Genomic DNA, 27675 nt, shown 5'->3' with positions numbered 1-27675 from the left:
TGCGATGCAAGCTCCATGAAGCTGAGATGGGCGGATGCAGAGGGTGTAAGCTGGTTGCGTCACTCAATCATATGACCCCACTAGGAAGTGTTGTGTTGCTGCAGCCAGGATAACTTTGTATCGCAGGAAGACTGATGCAAAACTGACATAATGGCTACAATAATCAAAGAGACACAGAGGTAAGCGTAAACGTGTCTTGTGGGCATTAAATATACTCAGCTTTATCTTCGTAAAAAAAGCGAGTCGGTGGAAGCCAGACGTTAGCCATCCCAGTATTGTGTTGTGAGTGTAGCGTCAGTGATGCTAACAACAGCGGTTCATGAGATGTTTGCTTGTGATTTGGGAAACGTGCAATTTAATAATTTTCTCGTTTTAGTATTAAAGAGGCAATGGGGCACATCAGCACGATTGACATCAACAAGTTTTCCCGTCTTCTGTCGCGTATCATGCAGAAGCTGCATTTAAAGGTAAGCCATTGCTATGGTCTGTGCACAAGACCGTTCATTTCAGACAAGACTCAACATCTTTAGGCTACTTCTAACGTTGACCTGGTAGAAAACGTCTGTCTGTCTGTCTGTCTGTCTGTCTGTCTCTCTCTCTCTCTCTCTCTCTCTCTCTCTCTCTCTCTCTCTCTCTCTCTCTCTCTGTCTGTCTGTCTCTCTCTCTCTCTCTCTCTCTGTCTCTCTCTCTCCGTGTGTCTGTGTCTGTCTCTCTGTCTGTCTGTCTGTCTGTCTTTGACTGAGTCGCTTGAGAAATTAATGTTTTGCATTTGGAATGAAATGCATTTGGGATGTCATGTAATGTGGCCAGATGAGTGGCACACACAGCTGAGGTGTAGAGACAGTAAGTTGTCCACTCATGTCAACTGGAAAGCAAACAGGTCAAGGTTGGACTAATGTGCTTAAAACCTGGACAGCTTTTTGGGCATGTTTGCAAATTCACCATATTGTATCCATAATTGCTTTTTAAAGACAGAGCGACCTTTCAGTGAGGAAGAAGAAGAGAAGCTGCAAAGTGCACTCGCCCTGGAGAAACCTGCCCTCACCCTGGTTTTGGAGACCATCTCCTTTATTTTGGAACAGGTTTGTTATGGAGGGTTAGCTGATCACTCCATGAAACAGTTACCATTCATGACTTAAAAATTTGTGCTTGGAATCAAAGTTTTTGCACCCTGAGCATGCTGGACTATCAAAAATAGTTAATATTAGTAGATTTATTTGCACAGATACATCTTGATATTGCCTTCACACACATAAAGTAGTTCCAACTGGTCTCTGTAAAGAAAAGATTGTAAGATTGTTACAAAGCTGTAAAGTTAAACGATACCCTAAATTTGCTAAAGTGGTACTAATAAAGTAATATCGAAGTATGCAGCACCAGTGAGACAAGTATGAAAATGAATTCATTCTAAATATTTGCCTAGTTAAGTTCCACCTGTCTATTACTTCACCCTTGGTCTGACAGTGCTACTTTTCTCATTTTGCATTATGGTTATCATGTATGTTCTGGTCACAACCAGAGTCTACCTTCTATATTGGGCGGAGCTACAGGGGGGAAGCAGGGCATTTGACCCTGGGCCAAGGGCTCTCCTTTATTGGGTGGTGGGGGCCCTATTATGATCTTGGTAGGCTGTATAGGGGGACCTATCAGGACTTTAACCTAGGGCCCTGTGGGCAGTTCTACCAGTGCCTCTATGCCAAAGAAGTTGGTGAGCCCTAACAACACTCATAGCATTTCTTTTTTTAAGATATTTTTTGGGCATTTATGCCTTTATTCAGATAGGACATTATGAGAGATGAGAGGAAAGTAGCTGGAGAGACAGACAGGAGACATTACCTTGGACCGGATTCGAACCTGGGTCCCAGACATACTAATATTGTGCCTTAGCCCACTGAACCACATCACCCCAGTCATAGCATTTCTTAATAACAAATAGAGGTAACACTTTATAATAATGTTCCTTAGTAAAGACTCAGTAAATAATTAACTAATGATGAATAAAACATTAACAAATGTTTTATTAACTAAGTTTTATTAATGCTTTATAACATATCTACAAATGATATATGCAAGATTTTACACACCTTATAACAGAGTATTTTATTCATTTACAAGCAACTTGTAAATATTTGATAAATATAAAATATTAACATAGCATTTCCTAGTCATTTACAAGCATTTGTTTACATTTCCTAGTCATTTACAAACGTTTGTTAATGTTTTGTTCATCAATAGTTAATTATTTATTAAGTCTTTATAACGCTTTTTTGCATCCATTATTCTAAAGTGTTACCCAAATAGATGAGTGGAGGCCCTACCGTGGCCAACCGGTAGGGCACTCGTCTACCATGTGGCTGACCCGGGTTCGATTTCCGGGCCGGGTCCTTTGCCGGCCCTTCCCCGTCTCTCTCCTCTTACTCGCATCCTGTCACCACCTTCGCTGTCCTATCATAAATAAAGTCGAAAAGACCAAAAATATATATACGTATAAAAAAAACACAGATGAGTGGAAGAGGAAGTACATGGTAAGCACAATAGGAAAAGTTTGGAGGGCTACGGCGTTTTTGGTTGGTAGTCCGAAGGTGCTCTTTGGTCAAAAAATAGGATGCAAAAGAAACAAAGTATCCAAGGCACTCTTCCCCAAAAAGTTAAAATAGCTTTATTTGATGAAGGCCACTCCTTGGCCGAAACATGTTGGCGTTTTTAACTTTTCTACAATGATTTAGCCATTTAATAAAGCTATTTTAACTTTTTTGGGAAGAGTGCCTTGGATACTTTGTTTCTTTTACATGGTAAGCACGCTGTATATCCTTTTATTTGGTAATTTGTATTTTGTTCCTTTGGCCTTCAGGCGGTGTACCACAACACAAAACCAGCTGCCCTGAAGCAGCAGCTGGAAGCGGTGGGAATGGACTCTGATAAGGTAATTAATCAGATCATTCTCATCACTCTGGCCTTCCACTAATGTTTGTATTGTATGAGCTGAGAAGTTGTATTGTTTTTTTGTTTTTTTTACTTTGTTGTTATTACTAATATTGTATTTTTTTATCGTTATTAGTGATGTTATTATTGTTTGTATGTTTATATATATATATATATATTTCTGTTTTATTTTTTTGTGTTATATTTGTGTTATATTTAATTGTGTTTGTACAGTGTCTTTGGAAGGCCTTTGAAATTAAAAATATTTTCATGATTTTTTATTTTATCATTATTCAGGCTGACACCCTGTGCCAGGCATGGAGCAGCGGCGGCCCAGAAATCATAGAGAGAATAAGAGAGAGAATATTCTCTCCCAAAAAGGTAACAAACCCTCTTCCATTACACATAATAGTCACTCTTGGGCAGCTTAGGGACACTGTGTAATATTTTTATTAGTTCATTTCCAGAATTCATGCTGCCCATTCACAAATGTTACCTTTTACATTAACTTTTTCATTACTTACCATCACCATCACGTTCTAAGTATTCATTATGACTGATACAATTGTTTTTCATACATGAAAAGGGGGATGTTCTCCAGTGTCTGGCATTTTGAATTCCCAGACATAGACATTTTTAGCTGCAAAACTTATTTTACTTTAGTCATACTAGGAAATGTTAGTCCATTATTGTGTAAATATTCATGAAAAGATCCAATTTGGCAGTAGACAGCACAGTTTCAATGAGCAGCATAGTTGCAATACCTACTCTGGCCACCATCCTACACAGTGCACCTTTAAGGAATGATGAAAGCCCATTGGGAAACTCCAACTCCCATTGTCATTGTGACACAGCACTCCACAGCACACAAGTGAACACTGCACACTGCACACAACGAAATTGCATTTTATGCCTCACCCGTGCAAGGGGGCAGCCCTCAGTGGCGCCCCATGGGGAGCAGTGCGGTGGGACGGTACCATGCTCAGGGTACCTCAGTCATGGAGGAGGATGGGGGAGAGCACTGGTTGATTAGGGACTGTTCGTTATTTATTTTTGGGGTCGCCGGAAGATGTCCACCTTTGATCGTCAAATTTTGCATGACCCTCCCCTAACGAGCTTCAAAACTTTGATGACCCTCCCCGCGACGCCGTCAAAAAAAATGCATGACCCTCCCCTATGGAGAAGTAGTAAATAGCCCTATTCTACCTTATTTTTTATTTTTTTGACAAACGTTGATTGACCAACGCTGCTGCTAGCTTACTGGATGTTATTGTAGGCGCCCTCTTGAAAACTATAGTAGTCTACTTCACGAACGCGGGGGCATTTCATACATTTATAATTTGATTTAGCTTATGATAACTTATGATAGCTCTTCGACACAACAGAACACAACGGGGTATGAATCTGTGATCAATTTTAGCTAAATGGAGAAGCGTTTCTGAGGCTATGTTACATCAAAGCATACAAACAAGGTAGGAATGCTTTTTTCTAATAAATGTGCCAAACATTTTTGGATGACCCTCCCCTAGCCAGCTTAAAAGAAATTGATGACCCTCCCCTCAGCAATGAAAAAAATGACGTGACCCTCCCCTATTTTCTTCCGGTGACCCCGAAAATAAATAACGAACAGTCCCTTACTCCCCCCACCAACCTGGCGGGTCGGGAGTCGAACCAGCAACCTCTGGGATGCAAGTCTGACGCCCTAACCGCTCACCCATGACTGCCCTNTCATGCTTCTTCAACAACGCACGCACATTTTGACAGATCTTGTCACGAACAAGTTTTGCCTTTCTAGTTCTGTACACGAGGGCTATTTATTGTACTGTGTTTGTGTGTGTGTGTGTGTGTGTGTGTGTGGGGGGGGTATTTATTCTTGATTGTCTGTCTGTATGATTATATTAAATTTGAACTCCACATTGCACATTTCAATCTCCTGTGCTAACACCTGTTGTTTTTGACAATGAAGTACACATTGACCTTGACTTTGACAGTTGGAGCATGTTGGGTGGCAAATGAGCCTGCAGATGGGCCAGTCGGACCAGGCCAAGCTGAAGGCACCTCATGCCGTGCTCGACCTGGGACTCCAGAATGAGGACACAGAGGTAAGGACACACACACACACACACACACACACACACACACACACACACACACACACACACACACACACACACACACACACACACACACACACACTTACACTTACACGCTTTGCTCTCGTTCTGTTTTCGGCCACACTAGTGTGTTCGCTTTCCCTCATACTCTCAGCTTCCTGAGCTAGTTGGTGCTATTGTAGCATAGCAGGCCACTAAGCCTTTGCCCGGGGGTGCACCCTTCCTGCCCAGGCTAATGTGTGTCTCTTTGCTATACATCTTGAGACACTAGATTACAGTAATGTTGCCTTCCCTGTGAGATCAGGATTGGGAAAACAACAGGGAATTTATTTAGTGATGTTTCCCTGCAGTCTTTGTCATTAATGCCCCTACTGTGCCCTTCCCTGGGAAAGTGAGAGCTGCCACTGGAGACTGTCATTGGTCAGAGGTGTCTGGTTTGCTTTTGTCCTCTGTTTTTAAACCTTGTCTTTGGCGTCTCTAGAACGGTTACTGCCAGAGGATGGCAATTTCCTATTTCACCAGTAGGGAGCAGTGTTGTTGCATGGAAAAGATTTGACAAACAGCTTTGTGTCTGTGTTACTGTAACATAAATGCATGCATATCTTTGGGGGGGTGTTTTTGTTTCTGATGTCTGTAGAGAGAGACATTTAAACTCTAGCAGTTCTCCCATCTAGCAATTTATTTACAGCATGACTTTAGTAAGCAGTTTCCAAATATAAGATTTCCACATTTTTAAAGTGTTTTATCATGTTTGCCTTTCTCTGTGCAACTGCCAAGTCTGAAGGAGCGGGCTTTCTCTTTGTATTATGAATGGGGGAAGAACACGTTTCCAAGGAATGGGGTACTTTTATATGATTCCAAACCTGATTTGTTTTCAAGTGACCTGGGTAAGAAGGGAATGACCGCCACCAGGCTGCAGAGTATGCTGGTTCGATTTTTTTTTCTCCTGTGAGCCTACACTGTGGGCACTTCTGCTTTCATGGACCATAAGTGTCAGGTGCCGTTTTAAGATGGACAAACCTCTGTAGACACGTGTATTATATGGACGATCTTGTGTATGTATGTGAGATGGATGATTTGCTATATTTTCAACCCATTTACATGCAATCCCGACTCGAGTTGGTTCAAAACCTAGGAAGCTGTGGCTTAGTGGTTCCTGAGATGGGCTTTCGATCAGACTGCAGGTTCACAATCCCTTTTATGTTGTATGAATGTGGGTGGGTGCACACACACCCAGCCTCATGGCAGTCATGGGTGAGCGGTTAGGGCGTCAGACTTGCATTCCAGAGGTTGCCGGTTCGACTCCCGACCCGCCAGGTTGGTGGGGGGAGTAATCAACCAGTGCTCTCCCCCATCCTCCTCCATGACTGAGGTACCCTGAGCATGGTACCGTCCCACCGCACTGCTCCCCATGGGGCGCCACTGAGGGCTGCCCCCTTGCACGGGTGAGGCATAAATGCAATTTCGCTGTGTGCAGTGTGCAGTGTTCACTTGTGTGCTGTGGAGTGCTGTGTCACAATGACAATGGGAGTTGGAGTTTCCCAATGGGCTTTCGCTTTCTTTCATGTAGCATTCACCATACCTCCCCCATACAAGGTCAACCAATGTTGGTTCCTTGTATGGCTCACAGTGGGCGCGTCTCCAATGACTTCACAACAAAGCCCACCCTCTTCTGACACTATTTACTGGGAAGGGGAAGAGCGGCACATATGTGTTTTGCCCATTTTATGTTTGTGAACAAATTCCTATCAACCCCTGTTGAAATGGCAATAAACTTAACGTATCTTGAGTCTTGAAGGTGCCCTGTCCAGATTCGAAGCTGGGTGTGGCGACTCTCCTCCCCTTTCCGAGCACTTTGTCACGTCGGCGTGTAAGTAAATGTACAAATTTGTATTATGCCGCGTAGATACTGTCATGGTCTTCATGAACATACTGTCATGAGCAGCCATGTAAACTAGAATGACACTTGTAGGCGAACCACGACTACTTCACTGGTTGACATGAAACACTCCAATTCCTTGGTTGTTGCTTTGTTAAACACTAAACATCACACACATAGAGGCGGTTATGCACAGTTGGTACAGCTACACTACATACAGATTCAGCACAGCACATTCAGTACAAGCAAAACATGGGAAATAAGATAGAAAAACGACATAAAGGGCCCTGCATTTGTATGTGTCATAGCCACGTTATACTAGCATATTCACAATACCAGGGTTTGATCTTTTTCAATGTTTAACTTGTACATCGTCATGCTGACTGAATATGTGCAGTAGATGTCTGGAGTCCCCCAAAGTGGTTTAATGTAGTCTCAAAGTCTGTATGTATATGTCATTTTGTTTCTATGGACCCTGTACACAGTGATGTTCAATTGCTGTCATTCAACAAAACGGAAAGGGGCTAGATAAAGAACTATGAGTTGTCAGATTTCGAGCTTGTTAAACCGTTTGCTCAGATGTGTAAGTTGTGCAGACCTTTGTGAATTCCGTCATGTTTTTTTTTTAGACAAGAAAGGGAAGAAAATCAAGGGAAAAGACACTCGGAGAAATCTGCTAATTGGCGATGGCGCTGATTATTGTGTCGTGCTTCTGTGTCATCCATAGTGTTATTCGCCGTGTTAACTATTTCACAAGTCTCTTGCTCCCTCTTTCTCTCCATCTCTGTTTCTATCCAGGCGAGATGACATGAAAGGCTGTGATAATTTATTTTTCTGGGCCCTGTCACGAAGGAGTCGAAGGCCTTTGTCAGAGTTTCTTTTTCACAGAAGGCTTGAGACTTCCTCTTCTCTCCTCTCCTCGTCTCTTCTCTTCTCGATGGGATACGCAAGAATAGCTCCTTTGCCGTCAACGAGATGATTCGTGTTTTTTGCATGCGGTGTGCATTAAGAAGTTAGTGCAACACGTGATTGAAAACGAGTTATAAGTTAACGCCGGTTTTGTCACTCAATGTCAATTCGCTGGTTTTGGGGAAAGTTGTATCGCTACAAATTGATGGAAAAGGTTTAATGCGATATAGAACAGGCATGCAGGTGCAGAAGCTACGATTGGACCTGGCTCGAGTTTCAATGATTGCTTTAACACCTGGCGATGCATCACGTGCAGGATATTCTCTCTTTCCTACGTTCTTATCACAAACTGTTCTATTCTGCTACAAAATGAATATTAGCATTACACCTGAAATGTGTGGCTTTTCTCTCCCTTCATCTCCATCTTGTAATGCTTGAAGGGGGTGTTTACAGAGGAACAAGGAAGGGTTATTGATCAAAAACAGTACCCGTTCCCACTGAAGAACTCATGAGATTTTTACGCTCTTCTTCACTGTACTTATGCTGTATAGAGAATTGCCACAATAACCTTTCATATACAGGCCTTTATGGCGTTAAGTTGATGCATACCAGTCCACATTTCCAGCCAATATAATCAAGTTTTTGATGCATACCCATGACTCACCTTTCATTTAGACTGGGTCTCGTCCCGAAATACACTCGCCTCCAAAAGAGTTGTCGCCTACCCATCTGTTTGGAATAACAGCTAATAACCTGACTTTCAATTAATCACTTGGCTTCAGAAGTCACTCATATGAAAGCTACAACCCTCTCGAATGAAAATGAATGTACAAAAATAAATTTCATGCACCAAAGAAAGATTGACCCTTTAATGAACACAGACAGGGCAGATTTTCACAAGACAAAAGTTTTGTCGCCTATCGAACATAATGTGAAAATGAGCAGATAAGTCACTTCAAAACATTTCAAATACGCAGATCGGGTGTCATACTTAATCACTGAATCACTCTCACCTCTCCAGAAAATCAACTTTGGCCTTAGGTGTATGTTTAGGGTCATTGTAATCATGGAAAGCAACACAATGGAAATCAATGGAGTTCAATGAGAGATGGTGACATATTTGCTATTTGTAGAGCAATACATTTTTAACTTCATGATGTAATCAATGATAAAAGCCCTCACACACCAGCAGCATGCATGCAGCTCCACATAAGAACTGTGTCCCTCCCATGTTTGACTTTAGGCACCATGTATTTATTCCAAATTCTTCACCTTTAACACCAAAGAAGTCTCTCCCACTGTCCTGTCTCAAAAAAGCCAGCCAAGAGTATGTCAGGTCTAATTCTGACAAAAATGAAGGCTAATGGGACTCATACTTTGAAGTCAAGATCCCAAGATCAACCATTTTAGAACTGATAGCATCAAAACTATATGGTGTTGGAGATGAAGAATATGAAAAAAGAGAAATGGTGCATAAAGTGAAACATGGTACAGATACAGCTCTTATGAGGAGCTGCGTGCATGCTGCAGGTGTTTGAGGGCTTTTTTCATTGATTACATCATGAAGTTAAACATGTATTGCTCTACGAATAGCGAATATGTCACCATCTCTCATTGAACTCCATTGATTTTCATTTTCATCACCCTAAACATACACCTAAGGCCAACGTTGATTTTCTGGAGAGGTGAGAGTGATTCAGTGATCAAGTATGACCTGTGCCTGTTTAGTAGGAAGGTAGCACCCCAGAACTGCATTTGTGTGAATCTGACAACAATATTGAGGGAGAAACAGACTAGCGAATTTTTACATATGAGGGTAGGACACTATGCATTCAGCCTTGATTATATCAGTCAGTGTCACAAAATGATGTCTGAGGTGTTGTTTGAAAGCTCTTTAGTTAAACACACAGCATGGAATACAACAACCTTCAGAATATGAATTATGATGCATTGAAAAATTAAAAGTTGAATATCAAAAAAATGGCTGGTGTCTTATCTAAAGATAGCCTGTAAGGTCATAAACAACACCTGAAAATGGGGTATTTGGTTCCTTATTCATTATAGAGGTAATGGGACATACAGGTTGAAATGAGTGTAGTAATAGAGTAGTGTCAGGGACAGGGCTGGACTGGCCATCTGGCATAACGGGCATTTTCCCGGTGGGCCCTGCACCCTCGTCAGTCCAGGTACTCAAAAACTACACAGCTTCTGCCCATTGTCAATAGGCACAGTGGAAGCCAGACCATTTTCAGCATTCAGAGTAGGCAGGGTTGAAAGAATAAGCCCAGTACATGAATTTCCTAAATGTTCAAGCACCAAAGGGTATGTTGTAGCTGTATATGATGGCAACTATGGCTAGTGTGTGTTTAGGAATGTATGCCAAGTACTAGAGAGGTGAAACTGAACTTCCTGCATCCTCATGAACCATCTCCATCCTTCACATATTCCGATAGACATGCTGTCATGTGATATTACAATGGTATTACCATATTATGAGCCAGAAAAGAGCTTTCAAACAACACCTCAGACATCCTTTTGTGACTTACACTAACTGATATAATCAAGGCTGAATGCATGCATGAATGCATGTCCTACCCTCATATGTAAACCTTCGCTAGTCTGTTTCTCCCTTAATATTGGTGTCAGATTCACACAAATGCAGTTCTGGGGTGCTACTTTGCTACTAAACAGGCACAGCAAGTATGATTGAAATCTGTGTCGGTCGGGTCCCAAAGTGTCTGATTTCACGTGAAATGACCCAATGGTAGCAATAGCCTAGGGTCATTGTTTTCCCAATGGTAGCAATAGCCTAGGTCATTGTTTCCCCAATGGTAGTAGGCTACAGTAGGTCATGTTGTGAGATCTACGCCTTGCTTGCTGAGAGCCTGTACCATCTTCATCTGTGAGCTTGTGGTTTCTACACACCTCTGCTGGCAGGTGGGTAGGAGATGGCCCATGGGTCACTTATCAGACAATATGAAAAAACTCTCGCACACTGACCATTTCGCTGTTCTCTTTCATACAGGATGGTATGGCCTTAGACCTAAGGTCCAGGACCGAAACATTGTATATCAATGAAGAAAGGGAAATGGTCAGTGTGCTGGTGTTTTTTCAAATTTCCATCTTCATCTGTAAAACAATCCCAACTGATCGTCAGTGAGCAATTGTCTTCTGTTCCCATCATCAATATTCCATGTGAACTTGTATCTTTTATTCAATATTTTATGTAATATTAATCATGCATTTGTAAGGTGTTCTGAGACCTTACTATGGTGATGCCACACTATAATAAATTGGAATTGAATTGAATTGAATTGAATTAAAACCTGTAGGCCCATTATACCTGGTATCGTTCCCACTAAGGCAGATTGGCTCTTATTGATGGACCCCGTCAGCCAGCCAGCAAATGGGGAGATGCAGTGCCATCTCTTCACCTGTTTACTTAATACTGTTAATTAGTCCTGAACTTGAATGCACTCAAAATGCCACTATATTCTGCAGTATGCATTAGCTTTGCAACCCTTAATTAATGAAGAACAAATAATACAGGAATGGCTTAAGAGCCTATTTCACCGGTGTCTTACTAACTACATTCTCAGTAAGCAGTGCCCACTGAAACGAATGGGACTCTTATTTATAGATCTAGCCAGCCCGCCAGCCAGCCAGCCAGCGGTGAGTGAGCGATTGGCCATCAGTGGAATCTGGTTCCCAGAAGCATGTGGTGAAGAGAGGAGAGGAGAGGACATAGCCCCTCTCCCGATCTCAGGGTAGCTCTCCACTCCTCTTGGACAGCAGCATACCAGAGGCACCCTGACGGGCTGCCTAGGCAATGGCTGAAGTCACCGCCACCACACAACAGAGGCCACTTCTCCACAAACTATGAATAGCTGTCCCTACGCCTCGGCTTCTCAGCCACTGATCTGCACAAGCAGAAAGAAAAAGACGGAGGAGTGAATGAAAAAAGGGGAGTGGAAAGAAACGAGGGATGCGGAAGAGGGGAGAAAAAGCAAGTTTGTTTTTTAACTGGATGATGTTGAGCTTTTAATGTTAGCAGGAGTCTGGATCTGTTTGTTGCATTTTTTGCCATGTAACCTCCTGTGTTGTTTCTAGGCCACCACCCTTTGTAGTGTAGAAGTGCTCTTTTGGCAAAGAACATTTGCTTGCCCCCAAACCTGATTTTAGTGGAATAATGGCTGAAGTTTTGTTTGGATGTTTTTAACATAGAATCCAAGAATTAAGTCCCAAGAATCCAAGAACCAAGTACTAATCCAAGGATGTTTTTATGCCTTGGTACCCCCTGTAAAAAAGAGGCAATTTACTTTTTTGGATTACATTATTTAACATACTGGGTTGTGATCATGGTATTTGAATATGAAACAATAGTTCAGATGATCAAGAATAAGATAAGAGATCCATGTTGCTTTTTTAAAGTTAATTCTAAGCAGCATTTTTTTTACAGTGTAAGATCAAGACGGAATGAAATTTATGAGGGGGGATAGACGGTTGAGGCTGGGGCGTGCAAGGGCAAGCTAGTGTTCACATTGTTTAAATTAATCAGCTTTTGTCTGGTCTCCATAGCGACTGCCCCTCGCTAGGCTTTTCACACACACTTGACTGCAAGTGGCACACAGCCTTGTCTAGATGTGTATTCCATGTACCATAGCACTACACACATGTACACGTAAGTGTATGCACTGACTACAGGTAGACATATGCACTCTCTTTCTATTATTTTAGGATTTACACACTAACACAACAGTATTTCAAAATACACAATAACTTCAGGATATTGTTATTCACTTAAGTGTGTTTCCTGCTCAGACTTTTTGTGGAATAAGTAAAAGTTCCCTTTTGAGAATAAACTCTATTTCATTAGTTCACCCTCAAAAGTAACGAGAATAACCCTAAATAACAGCAATTGAAATCGAATGTCCGTAGCGGGTGTTTCCACCGCTTGCCACAATTTGACAGCAACATTTCATGCTCCTCACTAGCCTCATGAGCCTCTGACGCAATGCGTTCCACTCTTCCACAAGTGCTATAAACGCGGGTCCACCAGGTCACAGGGTGGGGTGGGGTAGGATCATCCAGTCTCTGCTTCAAGCTGGTCCCAGATGTGCTCTATGGGGTTCAGGTCAGGGGCCTTGACTGGCTGTACCATCTGAGGCACTCTGATTTCCTGAAGTTGAGCTGTGATGTGGTGGAACGTTTTCATCAAAAAGAAAGTTGGGGGGAGTGTTGGTGGAGATGGGGGATGATGGTGGGTTGTATGAGTATGACCTCTTTGAGGTAAGAATGTGCAGTAACTGTGTTAGAGTTACTGAGCTGAGCTATCCACAATAACCAAATCTGGGGCGCGTTCCTTGAAAGCACAGTTACTAGCCAGTTAGCAACGTATGTAGTTGCCAATGGGAAATTGCATTGCATAACCACAAAGTAGCTAACGTAGTTAGCAACTATGGTTTTGAAAAATGCACCCCTGTTGTGTTGGTGACTGTTGATGCCTGTCCACACTGTTCAACAAATTACTTTGGGTCAGATTCGAACCCGCGTCGCCTGTTTAGCAGTCGAGTGCCCAGTTGATTGAGCCACGGCTTGGCTGTCATAATTATTATTACAAAGTCATCACAAGGAAAGGTTTTTTTCTGTTTTAGGGCAAAGGCAACTGTTACATGGCAGCAGGTTCAGTTTGGCCCCAGCCACCAAAACCAGTTGCTTGTTGCTTGTATTCGTCGTGTCTGTTGCTAAAAAGAGTAGCTGCTGTTAATTAGGACGCCAGACACACACACAAACACACACACACAAACACACACACACACACACACACACACACACACACACACACACACACACACAAACACACACACACAAACACACACACACAAACGTGCGACTTTTCACAGATCAGTCAGCTTATGAGATGTCCGTTTTGTCATTGTGCAACTGTCAATCATGTAGTTGAAGGAGAATGTGGCTGTCTGCTCTCTTCATGGCTGCTTTGTCGAAGCGGACAGGAAGGATTCAAGAAGGAAATGAGATACTCAGTAGTTGGTGGACCGTTGATGTGTTGGGCAAACCTTATTGATTGGCAGAGCATTTCTGCTTAGAATTTCTTTGTGTGTGTGCTTCCATTTGAACAAACTGAATAGAAGATTCGAACAGCACAGTATTTTCTTCATTTGTACAAAGGGTCTGAAACTGCCTAATTGAGAAGCAGTTACTAGTGGGAGAAGTGAACTCTGAAGTCTGAAATGTCCATCTGATTTTACCCAATCGCTAACGTTTGGTGGTGATGTGTAATCTGATGCGTCATCATTGTCCATCGTTGTGATTTGTCAGGTTGTCCGGCAACTACAGTACCTGGCAACTCATTCCGCTCACGGCATTACCATACCATGATGCGTACCGTGCACTTTCTCATGTTATTACAACTTGTGGCCATTCATAATGCAGGGGGCAGCATAGCACTGATTCTAGCGAGCAGCCCATCCCACTTTGCTGCAGCTGGTAGGGGTGGGCTATGGCAAAAATGTCATATCACAACTTTTTAACATAAAATCTTGATTCCGATTTTTTTTTTATCACTATCTCCCATCGAAAAAATAAAAACTGAAAACAAAAACAGGTATTTTATATACTTGCACACTGATGATGCTCTCATAAAGTGCACAATTAAAATGCAATAATGTTAAGAATAAACGTGAAGACAACAACACTAAGTAAGTAGGCATCACTGATACTGATAGTAAACATCCTGACTGCAAGACGATCTATACAATTTCTCCACTTTCGCAGATTGGAGACGATCTTGTACTCGATTTCACGATTCACGATTTAACATTGTCGTATCGCCCACCCCTATCAGTAACGTGAGTGAACTTGTCCCCAAAAACTCGGTCCAGGTATAACATGGAGGGAAATGTGACTTGAGTGGAGTATTATGGATGGCAAGACCGCGCTGCAGGCTCAGGCTCAGGCTCGCTAACTCCTTCTTGACTGTTGTTGGCACGCCTGACATGTAATCCACATCCACAAGTTCAGATGCATCGCTGCTCTCAACGGCACTCGCCATTGTATTTAAAGATCAGTGCCTTTGTGGAGAGGAGAGAACAACAGAGCTTATGCATAAGCATTTTTGCTTCTTACAATATGCCGTTACTGTGCACTTATGCTTATTGGAGATGGATCACTTTTGGCAGTTCTTCCTGGATATAGCAGTACAGTCAAGGCTGCAGTTTTCGCTGACCCTGGCAGTAATTTGCTTAATGGCACATCACAGAACGGCTCATGACAACAAAGACACAATTTGGCCCTGATGTGACACTGGCGGTGGGCCACTCGTAATCTGCATAGCGTAGACTTCTTTTGGATGTTGATTAAAAAAAAATCTGTTTTGGCCCTAAATACTTATTAACTGTATCTAGAAATGCTGCCAGCGACGGTAACTATTTCTGAAGATTAGTTTGGTGTTTTAGTTTATTGTGACAGGGACCATGTGCAAAGTGTCATTAGTTACAGAAGTAAATACATTGTTTTTTTTACCAGATTATAGCGAAGATATCATTTCCATTTGCAGTTCCTGGGCAGGTGAGAGAAATAAATAAGATTAAATAAGAGCAGACACTCAAGCACACACACGCACGCACGCACGCACGCACGCACACACACACACACACACACACACACACACACACACACACACACACACACACACACATGCTCTCTCTCTCTCTCTCTCTCTCTCTCTCTCTCTCACACACACACACACACACACACACACACACAGCGTCTCTCTCTCTCTCTCTCTCTCTCTCTCTCTCTCTCTCTCTCTCTCTCTCTCTCTCACTCACTCACTCACTCACTCACTCACTCACTCACTCACTCACTCACTCACTCACTCACTCACTCACTCACTCACTCACTCACTCACTCACTCACTCACTCACTCACTCACTCACTCACTCACTCACTCACTCACTCACTCACTCACTCACTCACTCACTCACTCACACACAAGCCTGTACCAATAGTACCTTTAGAATACTGAAAGGGGGGTCTTTGGATCATTCCTCTTTGCTGCACAATCTATCTCAATCATTTAAAGACCTGGGTCCTGTCCTCTGCACTCTCCTCTTCAGCTCACTATAACATCTCTAATCCTCACTGTATGTGTTCTACTTCAGTTAGATATTAGTGCATAGGAATGTTTTTCGATTGCCAATTATTGTAGAGCAGGGATTTGCTTTTGCAATAGTAGTAGTGCAGTATGTTCAATTGAAAGCCCTGTTTACAGATAGTGTGTGATGACACAGTGGTTGAGATTAATACTTGGACGTTGTGCTGTGTGTGATCATAGTATTTAGGTTACTTTGCATTGGAACGATCATTCTTGAAATGGCATTAAGGTTATGTTTGCATGTTTGCAGTGCTCACACAGAACTTGTATTACAGTAGGTGTAGTCATTTCAAGAGCAACTGCTGAAAATGCAACCCATGGATTTGTTTTCTCCCCTTGATGCCATCATACAGGCAGTCTGGGACATCATCTTAGTTTACTGTTGCTAGACATCTGTACTATGTGACTGCTTCATTTCCACTTTCATGGTGTACCGGCAGTTTGGGATTACAATGTTGTGAGGATGACTGTTGTAAAGAATGTTAGGGTGTCCTGAGAATTACTTTTTGGAACGTTTGTAAAATGCATTTTTCTCAATTCTGATACTGTGCAATGTTGGTAGAAGCAGGGTAGCTGTGCCTTGTTTTTTGTTTGTTTGTTTTTTTCTTCACTTTTACTCACCTTCTGAACGTGGTGCTCTCCTTAATTTGCACCCGTCTCCTTCATTTAGTTTCTGAATGTGACGCCCATGGAAAAGAGTGTGGTTGTGTCAGTTTTCTGTAGATGAGAGATGGGATTAGACAACTTGGACCCGTCACTTGCCATTAGGATGGGTTCTGCGAGGTGCCGATAACAGCCTAATTTCAGAAGTTCAGCCAAGAACTAGAACCCCCATTGGTGTGGTGTGTAGGCAGAAAGTATGGGGAGGGGGTGTTTGGGGAAGGAACTGTGGCTGAATATAGACAAAGAAAAAGATTATTGAATTAAGAGTTAGAGCAGAGAAACGTTGGAATAACACTCCTTTTGGTGTGTTGTTCAATTTTTCTCACCGCGTTTTTGCTTGAAGAAATTTTTTTCAAGAAAAAAAGGGGGAACTGAATTGAGAGGAGCGAGAGAGCAGCAGACAGAGAAAAGGAAGAAAAGGCACAATCTCCTTGTGGTAATTATCCTGGCTGGAAGCCGGTTCTTTGCCAGCCAGAAGTGAACTCCCCTCAGAATCCTTTTAGTCACAGCTGTGTGCAGATGCTGGAGAGAAAAACGTCTCTTCAAAGCAAGCTATTTATTCATATACTTTCTGTTTTCACCCCTTAAAGGCTTTCTGAGTGGATTTTAAATCTCAGATTTCTTCAGCAAATGTCTTGTTGTCTCTGTTTTTTTTGTTTTTTTTGGGGGGGGGGAGCAGGGATGTAGCAAAAAGACACATTTGGGAAAATTCCAGATTTTTGTTGAGGAAGCCGTTAAAACTATCCAAAAATATCTTGCAACTCTTCACTTTTAACTCTGAAACCTCATCATAGCCCTTGGAGAGTCGACCCATTCCTGTTCCTTACCTATATTGATGTGAAATGATTTTGAAAGGTACCCAGCAACCAGTCAGTGCTAAATAATTGACAGAGCTACATTAATCATTAACCAACCCCAACCTATGTGGGTATTTTCAAGTCAACATGCGGCGGTATCGCCTGCCCCACTTTTTCCGAGAGTGTTCAGGGCCAGTGCAGCAGAATGCATCTGTGCCCATCTCAGAACCAATGAGAGATGGAAGGGGGTAGCCAACACCTCCGCATCCATTTTATCATCATCCCTTTGTGAAGATGTTTGTTTTTCTGGTTATAGTGATGTCTGACTGATTGTCAATTGATCCTTTAAATGAATGAATGAATGGCTTGTTCACATGTATGGGTTATTCTTCAACCATACCAGCCCAATTATTGACCTTGTTTATTGCGCCATGTTCCTTGCTTTTGGTTTATCTTCAGTAAAGTATGACATGGATTGTGTTTTCATGGGATATTAATGTACCATAATTTGCTTTTATTTTGTCCTGAAGTTGTTGGTACGACAAGTCGTCAAAATGTAGTCCCAAAATGGTCAGTATTGAGTTATTAAAAAGCACAACCATTATAATCTGAAACATAATCGTATGTCACTTGCAGAATCGTTTCACCAGACAGTTCATCTCTTTTGAAAACCTGTACAAACTACAAGTGCTTAATGTTTTTTCCACATTTTACAAAGATTTAAGTGTACTATACAGTATGAAGGTAGTTGGCTGTTGTAGATATGAAAATTTGGAGAATAACCAAAAAAAGATTTGGTCATTTAGAAATCACAACAGTCTCTATGCTGGGCATACTAGTGTACATACTGTATGACCGTTTCTTTCTCTTTTCCCAATCCTACAAACCTGATGTTACTGTTGCATTAAATATTAGCCATTATACTAGGTTGGGCATTTCCTTTTGTGGTAGGTCATGCAAATTCCTTTCTGTTTTGGGTAAGTCATGGCATTGTAAGTCTGCCTTGAGAGTGTGAGCCTTGTGTAATGTAAAGAAGAGAGGTGTTTGAAAGAGTAACACGTTTACCTCAGGCCTGGTGTCTCCTGTCTCCCCAAGGTTCTTGTAGTTTGCTGACCCATATTCTCTCTTGCCCCACTTTCAGCCCCTTGTGATCACACAGAAGACTAATTAGCCGTGAGGTGTAATTAGCACAAGGCCTTCCTCTATGCTAATCAGTCTGTTATCTCGTACAGCGCAAGAACCACTAAAGCAGATTATGAGGGGCAACAGGCAAGGGGGGGAAATATATATGTTTTTGAAATGGGTTCATAATGTACATGTACCGGCATGGAGCCTAAATTGGAGCCTTCCTGTTCATGGCGATTTGATACTGATATTGATTTCTAAAGCGAACCGTGAGATTATTGTCGATACTTCAGATTCCATTCAAATTTGATTAGATTTTTCTTATTTTATAAGACACTCACTAAAGGTAGATATTCGTTGTATTCATCGGCATGGCTTTGTCCTCTGTGTTTGTCTTTTTTCACTTGTGTTTCTTTATTGGCTATAGACAGCAAGCTATCTATCCATGGTAAGATTTGACTGTGCCCTCAGCGAACTTTCACACACCCCTAAAACCCTCCGGAACATGGGCTATTTCTGCTCTGCTCCAGCTGTTCCTCAGCTTCCTGTGCCCATAGCAACCTATTACATTGGCATATCTCTATATACTTAAAGAATCTCTGTTCCTGTGCTTGTGGACATGAATGGATGCAGTCCTGGGAACCGAAGCACCACAAACATGTACCCTGGATTATTTCCCACAAGTTCCATAATTGTGGAAAAAATGTGTCACATGATGAGCTTCTTGATCGTTGCCTTATATGGTTTGCATATGGTAATTTTGAGGCAATATTAGCTGACCCTGGTCAGTGTCAGATCGATCTGAACATCTCTACTGCGCGTGCCTAATAATAGACCTGGAGAGGTAACATGAGTGGTCAGTGTTGTGTTCTAGTGATTGGCTGCTATTAATGAAAGGAAGGTTCTAAGAATAGAATTTGTGTGTGGGTGTGTGCACGTGTCCCTGCATGTTTGGGATGCTTGTGTGAGAAGCCGGGATCACATGTGCATTATCTAACTCTTCACTTTGGTGTATTGAATTGTAGTAATGCTCATTTGTTATCTTCATTGGACTAGCAGCAGCTGAACATCTGGCACGATTAAATATCCGTGTGATGCAGCCACTGAGCAGACTGGATTGTAAATCGCATTTTCTGATACATTTAACCTAATAGCTGTCACAGGAATGCATTCTTCCACATTGTACTGGTATTCTACGCACACCATATTCCATATTAAAGTCTATGGACGCATTGTTGTGACAGTACAATCTCTCACTACAATCAAGTGGGTCCTTTTGCCTACTTCAACAACTTGATATGGTGTTGTTAGGGGGCTTGTCCAGAATACATCATCTGGCATAATATTGTTGCACAACAAGTCAAACTTTGTTTCCTTTTCGGTATAGTAGGGCAAAAGCAGTTGCTCTGCCAATTTCCAGTGGTTGTCAAGTTTGGACATCGATGAAATAGATTGGCGTGAGTGTGGCCCTCACTGGCCAGGTGCCAAAGCATGTTTTTGCCTGTTGTTGGTGTTTGTGTTTGAAGTTTGACTGAAAAACAAAATCAAAGCAGGCTCTTGGACTTCCTGTGTATGAAGTGTTGTTTCGCACGACTGGCCTCAGATCATGGTCTCTGTGTGTTTACACATCTCATGTGAAGAGACCCTGTCAGGTGATCTCCAGAGGTCACACTGTCTGCCTGTCAATGGTTTTTTTATATCCAAATACTGCCCAAGCACTCGACACTGTTCCAATGATGAAAGAAAAACAACGCTGCATGATGAATAACAGCACCTCGCAACTCCAAAAATAAAGTAATAAATCAAATCCAGGAATAAAATTGAGTAGAAATGTGAGATTCGACCAAATGCGTTCATGGAATATTTTTCAGCTGGTTTGACAAATCTAACATCTACAGTACAAGCCAACTGGAAAAGTGAGCTTTGCATGTCATTACATTAACATGTAAACGTATTCACCTGATGCTGGATCATTGGATCAACTTCTCAATACCACACTGATTTTAAATTCCGATATGTTCTGTTAGCCTTATTAAAGTGGTTTGCAGAGAACACAGGGAACACAGTGATTCTACAGTTAATTTCCACTGAAATTATTGCACCTCATGTAAGGTTCCATGGTATTATGACTTTATCATTCAACAGGGCTAAATGAAAACATTTAAAATGTTTTCCCTCCGTTGCCTCATTTCTTGGGCCAGGTTATTCCTTCAAGCAAGCACATGTCTGACAATGTTTTAATGGCTTTCATTGCTGGATATAATACATCAAAAGTAAAGGTTATCATTCATAAACTTCCATTCAATTAGCATTTACACATTTGATATAATTGGGTCTTCATCCTTGGTGTCCCAACCCAGCCAATCCAAGGAAGGGGGAGGAAGGGGTAAATGATGACTTACAGCCAGGCCTGGAATTTCGCCATTTTAGGGGCAAGGCCACCTGGCCTTTTTGAGTTGTCCAAGGGCACAAAGGCCAAAAGCCATGGCACCAAGGCCATACATAAAAAAACATTTTTTTTGTCTAACAGTCAAAAAGACTGTGTGAATGTTAGTGTGACCATGTTCGTGCCAGCAAAAAGGAGAACATATATGTTTGGCCGGGTAGTTTGGGGGTCCTCCCCCAAGAAAATGTGTGTTTCTTAGATGCAATTTCATGCATTTTAATGCATTTTAATCAATTAGGCGTCAGAGAGGGCATCAAGGCCACTGTGGCCTTATGGCAGATATTTTTTTCAAGGGCACAAGGCCAAAGTGGGAGGGCAGGAGGGCCATGGCCCTCGTGAAATTCCTGCCCTGCTTACAGCAGTGGTCTCCAAATGGCGGCCTGCAGGCCAGATCTGGCCCAGACATGGAAAACATTTGGCCCGCCATGAAGTTGGAACAAATGAAGACATATACGTATGTGTGCTGTCTGTGGCCATATGGTTGGGTGATTTGTTTGGCCAGCCTCATTTGCGTTACATAATATGGCCCTTGGGGAAAAATAATTGAAAACCACTGACTTACAGTATTGCGTCCATATGTAATACTGTAAGTCAGTGGTTTTCAATTATTTTCTTCACAATCAATCGTTAACGTTCACGATAACGTTCACCCACCCATCCCACCTCGAATGGGTGCTCAATTCAGTATCTTCAGACCACTTTCTGTGTGAAATCAGTTTGAGGATAAGACCAGGTTAGGTTATAAACTCTACATCAACAATGCTGTGAGTGAGAAAACAATGTGGAGAAACATTTTATTTATTTTAAGCGATATGTGCCCTTTGAAACATGGACTGAGGGCATTTCAGAACGGGGCTGGCACAATAAAAGATTGTTTCTACTGTATGCCTTTTCCGCCTCCGCTTCATTGACTTTGTATCTGGATGAGCTGTAAGCCTTTTAACTGAAAATATTGTGGAAAAAAGTATTTTTAACTATTGAGTGAAAAAAGTCATTAGCATATTAGCTAAAATATTTTAACCGCTCTATTCTATCTACTCATCAACTTCTCTTTTTATGTAAAATGACAACTGGAAGATGGGTGGACAGTGACATAGGCACATATACATGTATTGATGTATTGCTACAGTATATTTTGACGAGACGACACTGTAGATACATAATATGGATGGATGGATGGATGGATGGATGGATGGATGGATGGATGGATGGATGGAGGGATGGATGGATGGGATGAATGGGGAAATAGAGGAGATGAAAGAGAGGGTGTGGACGAGTCTTCTCTCCAGAGTCTTTACCCGTTGCTCCTGGTGTGCCTGAGAGTTTGCAGAAACCCTAATTGGCCACGACGGGCCCTGCTCTTGACTTCTCTTGTTAAGTTGCACTTTGATGAAGGACGGTTAGTCCGAAACGTCATGTCATTAAATATTTGGGAGCATTTAACAGTGTTGTGGACCTTTATTTTCTTTTCAGTTATCTTACGTTTGGTCCAGCACCTCTGCCACTGATGTGCGCGCATTCTTTGACTTTCTGGATTCTCTTGTTATATCCCTGAAACGCGGTGGGTCAGGGATATCATATTTTTGTTCTGGCTGCCATCACAGCGGATACTCCTTGTTATCGCGGTGGATGGGTCTGCTGCACCATGTTCTGTGTACTTGACACACTGCAATGGGTACATGAGCTGATTACACTTTGTAGCCAGAAACATGCATACACTCCCAATGCACATACACACACTTTTTATAGTGTGGACACACACACACACACACACACACACACACACACACACACACACACACACACACACACACACACACACACACACACACACACACACACACACACACACACACACACACACACCAACTCATTGCAAACTAAAGCAGCTTGTGTAAAGGGAGTTTGACATTTCATTCATCTGATAGACAGCCATGGCAGGGAGGAGAGGGGAAATACAGCCAAAGACCGGTGACCATGGAAACCATTTAGCCTAGAAAGGGCATGGGGGATGTTTTATTTATTCATAATTAGCCTTGTTTTGGGGGAGGTGGTAGATATCCGTGGAAGGGGAAAGCCTTGCATCTCTGCATCCACGGCTTTTGCATCCACTTGAAGGTGTGTGTGTGTGTGTGTGCGTGTGCGCATGCGTGTGTGAGAGAAACATGTTTTGAGGGAGGTAATAGCTGGGTTGTCTAAGCCTACATGTGTGCATCCATGTGATATATCCACACGGAGGTGAGCGGCGTGCGTGCTGGGGTGTTTGACCAGCATTGTGAATTTACACAGCCATAAATTCCATATTTTAATTTTGGCAATGGTACCTAATTAATTCGACATTGTCAACCAAAATGATCTGCGGTGGTCACTGTCCATCTCGCAACAATCCACTTCCACTTCACACATATTTTAGGCAGCGGATTGATTTTACATCATTGTTAACTTCAACGAGGGTGTAGCAGGTTATAGGCTGCCTGCTGATGAGCAACTTTTCAGGTTGATAGCAGCACTGGTGTGGGAGCTGGCGTCAAAGGAGCAGTCCCACCCCCACCCTGTTCCTTAGCCTACTGTTTAGAATGGCGCAGGCTCACCCGTCAGGAATATGCCGGTGCTCGACCATTATGCATGCTCTCGGGCTTTCTGATCCCTGTCCATCTCGCAAAGAACTTGGGGTTATCTTTAAATGTAGCGAAGGGGATGTAATGAATTTTACCAGCAGTGTGAACGTAGACCTAGAGTCATAAATTATTTTGGCAACGGTAGCCTAATTAATTCGACAGGATTGTGAACCTAAGTCACAGTCCACAACAACACGATCACATACCGGTATTCCATATTTTTTGACAACGTAATTAATTCGACACCATTGTGAACCAAGCGATCTGCGGGGGTGGTCACTGTCCTTCTCGCAACAGCAATGATAACATACTATTCTAGGCCACACATCAGAAATTGAATAATTTTGGAAGCGGTGGTAATTCATTTGACGGGACTGATTACTGCCTGCGGATGAAGGCTGCCTGCAGATGATCAACTTTTTAGGTGAAATGCACTTGGTGTTTGAGCTGGCGGCAGTCTCTCCCCTGTTCCTTGCTGAGAAAGGCGCAGACACGCCTCTGCTCAGTGCTCACCGTGCGCACCTTGTGGCAGGCAGTGGAATAGCAGCGAACTAACAAACAAACAAACACAGACAACACACACACACAGAAACCCAGGCGATCACATAACCTCCTGGCGGAGGTAATAAATGTGATTCCCTCCCCAAACCCGCGCTACGTCTTCCAAACCCTGCCCCCTCTGTAGACAAAGCTGTTCAAGTGACCACAGCCCAAATATTTACTGAGACTCACTCCTGTCTACCTTAGTTCTTGCCATAAGTCAAGACACAGATTCATGAAACAGCTGAAATATAATGATCTGACATGAAGAAATAACAGTTACGCTCTGATTGGTAAAACTGGCAAGGAATGCTGTCATTTTTTTTGTTAACACACTACAGGTTTGGAGGAAGGTAAAGAATTAATTTTCTTCCGTAATAGGCTATTTCACATAGTACTTTCGGAATCCCATGGAAATTATTAAAAATAACTTGCTGACTTGAGCTATAAAAATGGTTTCATGATCGTACATGTGATTATTCTTTGCTTTCTTTCTACCCTGTAATACTATAGAAAGTACATTTTGTAATTAGAGTTGGGGCTTTAATGCATTTGCCATCCACTACACCACAGAGTCTTTTCATTTAGCTCATCACAAGGCAACAAGCCTTTCTGTGAGGGACATCCCCTCTGAAGGTCAGTAAGTATCCTCGCAGGCTGATGTATATCTGGGACACGTCAGCTCATATTAATGATCACCAGGATGTTGGAGGAAATCTTGCGCACTGTTCTCTTCTTGCTCATGTACTTGCTCCTACATTTTTCTTGAGAAATTTCCATCGCATAACGCCGTGTGATGACAAGTCTGTGACTGCTCACTTCTTCCGAGATTAAAATCATTTTATGTTCATTTGATTTTGATGGAAAGTGGCTGCCCAAAATGATATGTGTAAACTTCACTTCTTCCAAAAAATGTTTTTAACAAAACCTTTGGCTCATATAAGTTGTGTGTGTGCCGACTCGCAACTGTCGACCTCACTGAGTGAGTGTCATGTTGCTGTGAGCACAGTTTTGCTGTCACAAGATTTCTTTGAAATGTTGGTTTTGCTCTTGGGGGCTTGCAGAGCTAAGTTGACCGCAGTTGAGGGGATTGCACTGGTGGCTCTTTGTGAGAGGGTGAGATATGACCTCAGAAGCTCCAAGGTTTTAGTCACAGCTGTGCTGCTTCACGTTGGTGATACTGGGGATACAGACTACAGAGTCATGGGATAGTGTTGTGAAATGTTTGATGTCTTGGGCTCTTTATGCTGTTTACAGGAGCTTATGCTCTGCCGCATACATGCTTCACTGTGTCCTTGGTTTGCGCCCAGAATACGGGACACCGAAATCCACATATTTGTCATAAAGTAGACATTAAGAAGTGTTTGATGCATGCATTTGTCTGTAAAAGTGAACAGAAGATGCTCAAAATTTAAGACTGCTTTTTGAAAACCATTTTAGCCCGTCAAAAACTTAAGATCGAGTCAAAGTAACGAAGAGGTCATGGTGTGCCTGTAGATATATTTCAACCATTTTGAAATATTGGAAATAGTAAAACTGAATATGAGTAAATATTAGTAGGCTAAGTTGAGTTACGTAGGCTATGCTGTGCGGAGATCCACAATTTTTGCGCTCCAAGGAAGAAACAGGCATTCCTGTAAATACAGTATATAAATTATAAATGATAAATTCCATTTTTCCATTATGTACCAGGTTCTTGTACATCAGTGTGATTGTTGTTCTGTGAACAGAAAACTGGCCCAGATTTCCATCTGGTGTGTCTCCTGTTGGGTCACAGCTCAAGATAACCATTCCTCTGCTTTTAATTATGGATGAAGTTAATGTAGGGTCCAATTAATGTCCCCGTCATTAATGCGCTTTGACACTACACATCTCCCTCTGGCATCTCACAACACTCCCTCTCTCAGCCCCTCTCCACCGGCACCCCACCCTCCTCTCAGTTGTTTTTTGTGTAAAGAGCTACACTATAAGCAAAGTACAAAAAAATATTTAAAAGATGGGTATTTTGATGAATGAATATTCTCTTCTTTCTCTTTTCCAAAACAACTTTGTGCACACAGCGTTAATCTACATAAATGAGAAGAGATCTTTTCCAAAACGCAATTAACACAAAAGATTATGAGCGCTATTGGAACCAGGTTAATGTTATTTTTGATTTCATTGCCAAATTCAAACACCAAAACCATTGTTTTTACTGATATTGAGAAACACAACCAAACTAACCTGGCTCTCACCAAATGAGTGTGGTTTCGCCTTGCTCCACAAACAGTCATCATGATCAATTACAGGTACCGTATCGATTAATTGTCCAAAGGTGTGGCTTTATCAAAAATCTGTGCATGTAATTGGAGAAACCACTTGTCTGTCATTTAATGACGTGCTACAACCACTCACAGATTCAACAATACAATTGAAATTCTAGAATCAATGCTGACTTGTTACTCGCCATTGTTGACTGAAACAACTGTCGCTTTTTTTTTCTTTTAAGTTAAGCAATGTTATGATCTTGACAAGTGCAATCTAGTGGACAATGTGGTATTGTGTGATGTGATCTCTTTTCAGTGCTTGCTGCTGCATTTTGAGGGGACTGTGGGGGTTGTTGGGGAAGGATATCCTTCTACACCAATGACAATGTCATACATAAAGTTTTCTTGCCGATAGAATGAATAACGTTTTCTTGCTGGTACAGTCGATTGGCTAGAAGATCCACGGGGTGTTCACCACCTCCCTCTTCTCTCCTTGTGTCTTTCAGGAACGCGAGAACCTCCAAGTGGAGTTCAACCACCAGCAGCTGCTAGAGTTCTACCACAAGGTCACTGCCCACTCATGACTGTTTTATATCGCTAACTTTCATTTCACTGATGGTATTATTACCTCCGCCACTTAAGTTTACAATGTGAATTCAACACTGACAGAGTAGGACCAGCACCAACAGTGTTTAATTTCACTCCCAAAGTGTTAATTTTTGTTAATGTTTTGTGTTGATTTGGGCAAGTGCCTGTCAAATAAACTGAAACTGAAACTGAAACTGAATTTAACATGACAAAATTTGCCGTGTGTCATGGCCATAGTTTGTTTATTAATTTATTGGTTTGTTTGCATTTATTTGTTTTGACTTTGATAATTAATTATTTTCATGCTTGTTTTTTTTCTTTTGCAGCTTGAAACGATCCAGGCTCAGCTGGACTCTCTCACGTGAAACTCTGACCTTCCTGGACCCCTTTATTGTTAATGAATGAATGACCTTCACTGTTAAACAGTGGAGGCAGTGTGCTAAGTGGAAGAATGAAGATGAATGAATGAATGAATGAATGAATGAACGAATGAACGAATGAACGAACGAATGAAATGATGTTATTTGTTTACTGTGAGAAAGTGTGTTTTGTCTTTTTATATTGATTGTGCTCTCTGAGTCTGTCAAGCTTGCAATAAGAAATAAAAAAAAATAAACTTTTAAAAGTCATAAAATATCATCTTCCTCTACTA

The 27675-nt window shown here is 42.0% G+C and overlaps 1 protein-coding gene across 1 annotated transcript; it reads left to right on the top strand.

Moving 5' to 3' along the window:
* The first annotated feature begins 29 nt into the window (after positions 1 to 29).
* commd10 (COMM domain containing 10) lies at positions 30 to 27675 on the top strand. Its single transcript, XM_063194312.1, has 8 exons — positions 30 to 179; positions 377 to 467; positions 972 to 1082; positions 2852 to 2923; positions 3220 to 3303; positions 4914 to 5024; positions 26942 to 27001; positions 27350 to 27675. The coding sequence occupies exons 1-8, from the start codon at positions 151 to 153 to the stop codon at positions 27386 to 27388; spliced, it is 597 nt and encodes a 198-aa protein (XP_063050382.1). The 5' UTR covers positions 30 to 150; the 3' UTR covers positions 27389 to 27675.

The sequence above is a fragment of the Engraulis encrasicolus genome, chromosome 3 (genome assembly GCF_034702125.1).
Source record: "Engraulis encrasicolus isolate BLACKSEA-1 chromosome 3, IST_EnEncr_1.0, whole genome shotgun sequence".
Lineage (NCBI taxonomy): Eukaryota > Metazoa > Chordata > Actinopteri > Clupeiformes > Engraulidae > Engraulis > Engraulis encrasicolus.
This window is presented reverse-complemented; position numbering and strand designations above follow the sequence as displayed.

What these genes read in the sequence shown, in the direction of transcription:
- commd10 (XM_063194312.1), top strand. Translation starts at nt 151, where the DNA reads ATGGCTACAATAATCAAAGAGACACAGAG. An exon ending in ATAATCAAAGAGACACAGAG is followed by an intron (nt 180 to 376) that starts GTAAGCGTAAAC and finishes TTCTCGTTTTAG; the next exon opens with TATTAAAGAGGCAATGGGGC. An exon ending in TGCAGAAGCTGCATTTAAAG is followed by an intron (nt 468 to 971) that starts GTAAGCCATTGC and finishes TGCTTTTTAAAG; the next exon opens with ACAGAGCGACCTTTCAGTGA.